At 38.1% G+C, this 6,028-nt stretch overlaps 1 protein-coding gene across 1 annotated transcript in view; it reads left to right on the forward strand.

Annotated features, from left to right (window-relative positions):
* The first annotated feature begins 2,846 nt into the window (after positions 1–2,846).
* Positions 2,847–6,028, forward strand: part of LOC138049858 (probable RNA polymerase II nuclear localization protein SLC7A6OS) — an 11,389-nt gene continuing 8,207 nt past the window's right edge. The window contains exons 1-6 of the mRNA XM_068896319.1: positions 2,847–2,935; positions 3,089–3,184; positions 3,937–4,004; positions 4,124–4,222; positions 4,355–4,422; positions 4,994–5,140. Coding sequence (XP_068752420.1) covers positions 2,863–2,935; positions 3,089–3,184; positions 3,937–4,004; positions 4,124–4,222; positions 4,355–4,422; positions 4,994–5,140 — 551 coding nt within the window. The 5' untranslated portion in view covers positions 2,847–2,862. The remainder of the gene's footprint in view (positions 2,936–3,088; positions 3,185–3,936; positions 4,005–4,123; positions 4,223–4,354; positions 4,423–4,993; positions 5,141–6,028) is intronic.

Below are 6,028 nucleotides of genomic sequence, written 5' to 3' on the forward strand. Positions count from 1 at the left end.
GAAAGTAATTTCGGGAAAAGGGAACGCAAGCAAATTTTTAAAGCGAACAAGGACCCCTCCCCCACCAACATGGAAGGGGCTCACCCCTGACATGTCAAAAGTGAATTGTTTATTTGCTTGATCTCCTTCCCTCTTCAAGTAATTTTTCATTGACCTGGACATCAACAGGTCTAAAACACGGGTTATGGGCCACAGGTATCCTGGAGATTGACCTGGAGAAATTGTAACAATCGTTGGACACAGTACGGCCCTGTCCACACTAATGCGTTTTCGAAGACCTCCGTTTTCAAAAACCTCCGGATCCCTGAAAACGGATAAAATTATCTGCGTCCACACTAGCATTTTTACATCGTATTCGGCGGTCCACACGAGAGATTTAAAGATGTGCCTTTGTTACCAGGCTTTTTTTTACGTCTTGGCGTGCGGTAAAGTGAGGTAAATAAAAAGAATGTCATCACGCATATTCGAAACCTCCGTTTTCGCTGTCCACACTAGAACGATAGACCTCCGTTCGCAAAAGTCTCTGCTTTCAAAAGCGTTTTCAAAAACCTCCGTTTTCGTGGACCTCCATTTTTGAAAATCTCCGTTTTCGATCGTTTTAGTGAGGACGGTCATATATAAACGGAGGTTTTCGAAAACGCATTAGTGTTGATGGGGTCTAACACTCTTCTCGGTAAAGCGTACATGTTAGTCCCACACTATAGGAAAGATATCTGTTTACAAACAGTGCTTTTGTTATTCAAATCTGCCAACCACAGGACCAAAGGAACCTTTGTTTTGTCAGCCAAAGAGGCTCTGGTTGGAACATTAATGACAATTGGTGACGTCAACAATATCTTCCCTATATGTTAGTCCCATAAACTATCCCACACTAACGTACCCTCAATCATTAGACATCCACTACCACCACTCATCATCCACTATCACCAGATATCATCCACTATCATTGGACATCATACGCTATCACTAGACATCACCCACTATCACCACACATCATTCGCTATCACCAGATATCATCCACTATCGTTGGACATCATACACTATCACTAGACGTCATTCACTATCACCAGGCGTCATCCACTATCACTAGACGTCATACACTATCACAAGACATCATCTACTATCACCACGCATCTTCCACTATCATTAGACATCATCCACTATCACTAGACATCATCCACTATCATGACACATCATTCACTATCACCAGATATATATCATCCACTATCGTTAGACATCATACGGTATCACTAGACGTCATCCAATATAACTAGATGTCATACGCTATCACAAGACATCATCCACTATCACCACACATCATCCATTATCACTAGAGATCATCCACTATCACGACACATCATTCACTGTCACCAGATATCATTAACTAGTGTTAGACGCCATACGCCAGCACCAGATATCATCCACTATCACCACACATCTTCCACTATCACCACACCTCATTTGCTATCACTAGACATCATCCACTATCACGACACATCATCCATTAGTATATACTAAAACAGTGGACAGTGTTGAACGCCCGCACTGATTGGCTACTCAAACTCCGGATATCCTTTGTTAGTATATACTAAAACAGTGGATAGCGTTGAACTCGCGTGCTGATTGGCTCATCAAACTCCGAATATCCTGTGCTACTTACCTCCGAGCAACTCAGGAAAAAATGGCGTCCCGATTTGCATCCGTGACAAACCAATTAATTTTTTTTGCTGTATATTATGTCACTGTTTTAGTATATACCATAACAACTATTCACCTCAGTGTCAGTGGCTAGTGTTGGATATTAAGCTATATTAACCTTGCCGCTTTGCGGCTCGGTAAATATCCACCGCTAGCCACCGGTCCCCACTGAGGTGAATAGTTGTTTTAGTATATACTAAAGCAGGGAGATAATATAACACAAAAAGATGATTTTAACTCATTTATTCATGCAAAGATTACAACTTTTTTGGGCGCTAATTCCACGAGAGTTGCTCGGAGGTGAATAGCAAAGGATATCCGGAGTTTGAGTAGCCAATCAGCACGCGAGTTCAACGCTATCCACTGTTTTAGTATTTACGAATGGATGATATCTTGTAATATTGAATGATATGTGGTGATAGTGGGTGATATCTGGTGATAGTGGGAGATGTGTGGTGATTGTGAGTGATGTCTAGTGATAGCATATGATGTCAAATGATAGTGGGTGATATCTGGTGATAGTAAATGATGTGTGGTGATAGTGGATGACGTCTAATAACAGTGGCAGTGATGTCTAGTGATGGCATATGACGTCTGACGATAGTGGGTGATGTGTGGTGATAGTGAATGATGTCTAGTGATAGTGGATGATGTCTAGTGATAGCGTATGATGTCAAATGATAGTGAATGACGTGTGGTGATAGTGGAAGATGTGTGGTGATAGTGAATGATTCCTATTGATAGTGTATGACGTCTGATGATAGTGGGTGATATCTGGTGATAGTGGATGATGTCTAGTGATAGCGTATGATGTCTAACGTGGGGTGAGAGTGGAAGATGTGTGGTGATAGTGAATGATGTCTAGTGATAGCGTATGACGTCTGATGATAGTGGGTGATATCTGGTGATAGTGGAAGATGTCTAGTGGTAGCATATGATGTCAAACGATAGCAGGTGATGTGTGGTGATATATATAGTGGATATGCTTCGTGGTAGCGTATGATGTCTAATGATAGTGGATGATATCTGGTGATAGTGAATGATGACGTCAAATGATTGTGGGTATGTCAGTGTGGGATAGTTCATGGGACTAACATGTAGTATGGGATAGCACATAAACATTCTAAAATCTCTGGCAACGCGTGCGCATGCGTTTATTTTAAAATGGCGTCTGAAAGTGGTTCAGTTGTCCTGAGGATAAAACGAAAGAGAACAGAAGATCCATTAGATGCACTGCGTAAGTAAAGGAGCATCGTTTACTTTTTCCCCAGTTTTTGGTTTTCTTTGCTTGATTTGAAGCCAAAATACTTTGTCAATTTATACACTTCTGGAAATGTTTGGATCGAATGCAACGATTTGACAGCTTCCCATCCATTTTTGTTTGTTACAGTCGTTGCTCAGGTTTTTAAGAAGCCCCACATCGAGAAGAACGAAGACAACGATAAGGGAAACGCAGAATCGAAGGAAGATCTTTTGTCCTCAACAGGTAAATATAATATCGGTTACAAATTATCTTATCAACTGATCTCACGTTCGATCTCCTTTAAATTTCGTTCCTCTCGACTGTCATTCCGTCTCCTTCAAACTAACAAGACCTGCTGCAAGGTATTTAATTAATACACGCTATTTATATGCAAATAAGTGGACAGGAATTCTATAATCTTGCCGACTTTCGTGACAGCATTGCAATCCATTATCTTTATACTGTTTCCAAGGTTTTGTGAAGGCCAGATCTTTTCCTTGTGGTCTCTTTTAATTTTTTGGTTAAAAAAACCTTTTTTGGCAGTATTGCATGATGTGACATGTGACTCTCACTTTTTCACATCGGTCTACTTTTTACACTGGTCTGCGTTCCTTGTACTTAGTCTGTCACTGGTTTGCAATCTGCACTTTACACGGACTGTGCTGTTTTAAGGGCACATACGGTACAGTACAATATGGTATGGTGTGTGACAACTGCATACTGCCTACAAATAGCACTGATAAACAGTATTTAAGTATAAGTACCCATTTCGCACTGATAAAGAATAATTAAGTCTAAGCGCCTATTTTAAAACGGTTAGCTTTGTGCAGTCTGCAAGTGTCAGACACCAAATATGGTACATAATCATTGCAATGGAAGACTACCAACTACCAAGACTCTCTACCTGTCCTTGTATTTGAACCCTTAGTTGCCTACAAATATTGAATGAGATACATTTACAACTTGTTAGTGAGTATGATTTGCCTTTATTTCAGTTGAGCGGGTTTTCAAGTTTGTTGGAAGTGTACCCCAAGGAGATGATTTAAAGAAGAAAGACCTTTTGGTAAGGAATAAATTAAAGTAACCCAGTGAAAACAGGAAAGTAAATTGAAAGCCATGCTGTGATAATTAAGTGGTTTAATTAAGTTGATAGTATTTCTCTGTTTACTTCTACAATTTAAGGCCAAGATTCACAAGCAATGCTTAGGTCATGAAAATCTGATGAAATCTCATATTCCTGATCAACAAACCATACAAGAAAGACTGCGGCAGAAGAAAAAGGTACAGTTTCTTTCAAGCACATTCTTGTCTGCGCTTTAATTTTTCTGCACACAGTTGGTCATGGAACGTAATGTGATACCATTTTAAGAATAAAGAGTAGAGATTACTAATGTATGCCACTTTTTTCAACAGCTTTTAAACCAGGAATCAAGATTCAAAGTTATTTCGTCACTCAGAGGAAGTGAAACAGATTCTTCCAGGTACATTGTACACTGTACATTCTCGCTGAAGGAACTTTAAGTTTGGGCAAGTTTACATCAAAAATTTTAATTAATTGGTTTGGCTTATTACATGAAGGTAGTTTTAACATTAAAAAATTCCTTCTGAGAATTCCCTAGTGGCTTTGTATGTGAAAGACATTTCATTTTGGAGCTAAAATTCACTACTTTGGCACATCTAGATTAAAAACTGCAAGGGTAGAAGGCCTACATAACTTTATTCCCATCAAACAATCAAGTACATGACTGTATTCAGCTTCAAGGGTATGTGAAAAATTGTCGACCTTAAAAGCACAAAGAGGAGGAATATTAATGTTCCACACAAATTTTGCAGTTTATCTTTCATGCTTGTATTGTATTGTATCTAAAACTGTGGTTAGATTGTTAAAGTGATAAGAATCATTTAAAATTTCCTGTTTCCCTGTATGGGTCGTGGAAGGAGGGGGGCATTTCAATATTGTCTGAATAGCCACAATGCTAATACAAAATTGTCATGACTGCATTTCATTTAATTCTAATTCTTCATAAATTTGTGGTAATCTCCTTTAAACAGTGACCAAGGATGCAAGACTACATCATCTGGGGAAGGAAGCAGTAGTGTTTATAGCCCAAGTGAAGAAGAAACTGTTGATGAAGTTGATCTTGAGGTCCAGAGACTGTTAAATGTTTTTGATGTTGTTAAAGATGAAGTACAAAATAGGTAATTAAAATATTCGCTGTATTTTGCTGGATAATAATTTAGTGAATAGTGTGATAACATGTACATTTCTTCAAAGCTCAAGACTTCTTGTTACGTTTAAAAAACGAGCAGCAGTGTTTTATCAGGGTTTAAAAACATGAGGCGTAGCTGATAAAACACGTGCTGCGAGTTTTTTGAACGCCTTAAAAAACGTGTCACAAAGAGCGTGTCCCTCTGGACTCAAAACAATGGTTCAAATTGTGAGAGGTGAATATTAGCATACAAGAAAAACAAGCTATGCCTTATTAGTATTCTTTATATAAAGAGTGTTTTGTCAGGATATAAAGCTCATACATGTGATGTTTTATCGGTGTTTTGATAGGCTGTTAGGCTCGTGAATTATTAATGAGTTTTTTAATGTAGCTTTAAAATATTGATATTAATTAACTGTTCAGTTGCTCATTATTAATGGTTTTCTTCAGCCCTAAATTTGCCCTGGAATGTTTGTTATGTACACATTGGAGGAGTTCAGTACAGTAAACACCCGCATATAAGAACAAGTGGATTAAGAACATCAGACTGAAATTTGGCCAATAAATCACCATATAAATAAGAACAAATTCAGCCTGATAAATATAACATGTTCTTAATCATCAATTAAGGGAAAGGGTATTAAGATAAGGAAACAATACAGTACAGTATAAACTTATATCAAAGTACTTTGGTGTTCAGGACCATTACAAACTATATAAAATCTCTTACAAAACAGTATTGTGTGTTAATTAAACCTCTAGTAATATATAATTTGAAGTATTTCTGAAACCAATTTTAAGAACACTTTCAGGCTGATTTCTCACTAAGTACCCATCAAATAAGAACACGATCAGCCTTAAACCTGAAAAAAGTGTT

Source organism: Montipora capricornis, chromosome 5 (assembly GCF_036669925.1).
Source record: "Montipora capricornis isolate CH-2021 chromosome 5, ASM3666992v2, whole genome shotgun sequence".
NCBI classification, from domain to species: Eukaryota; Metazoa; Cnidaria; class Anthozoa; order Scleractinia; family Acroporidae; genus Montipora; species Montipora capricornis.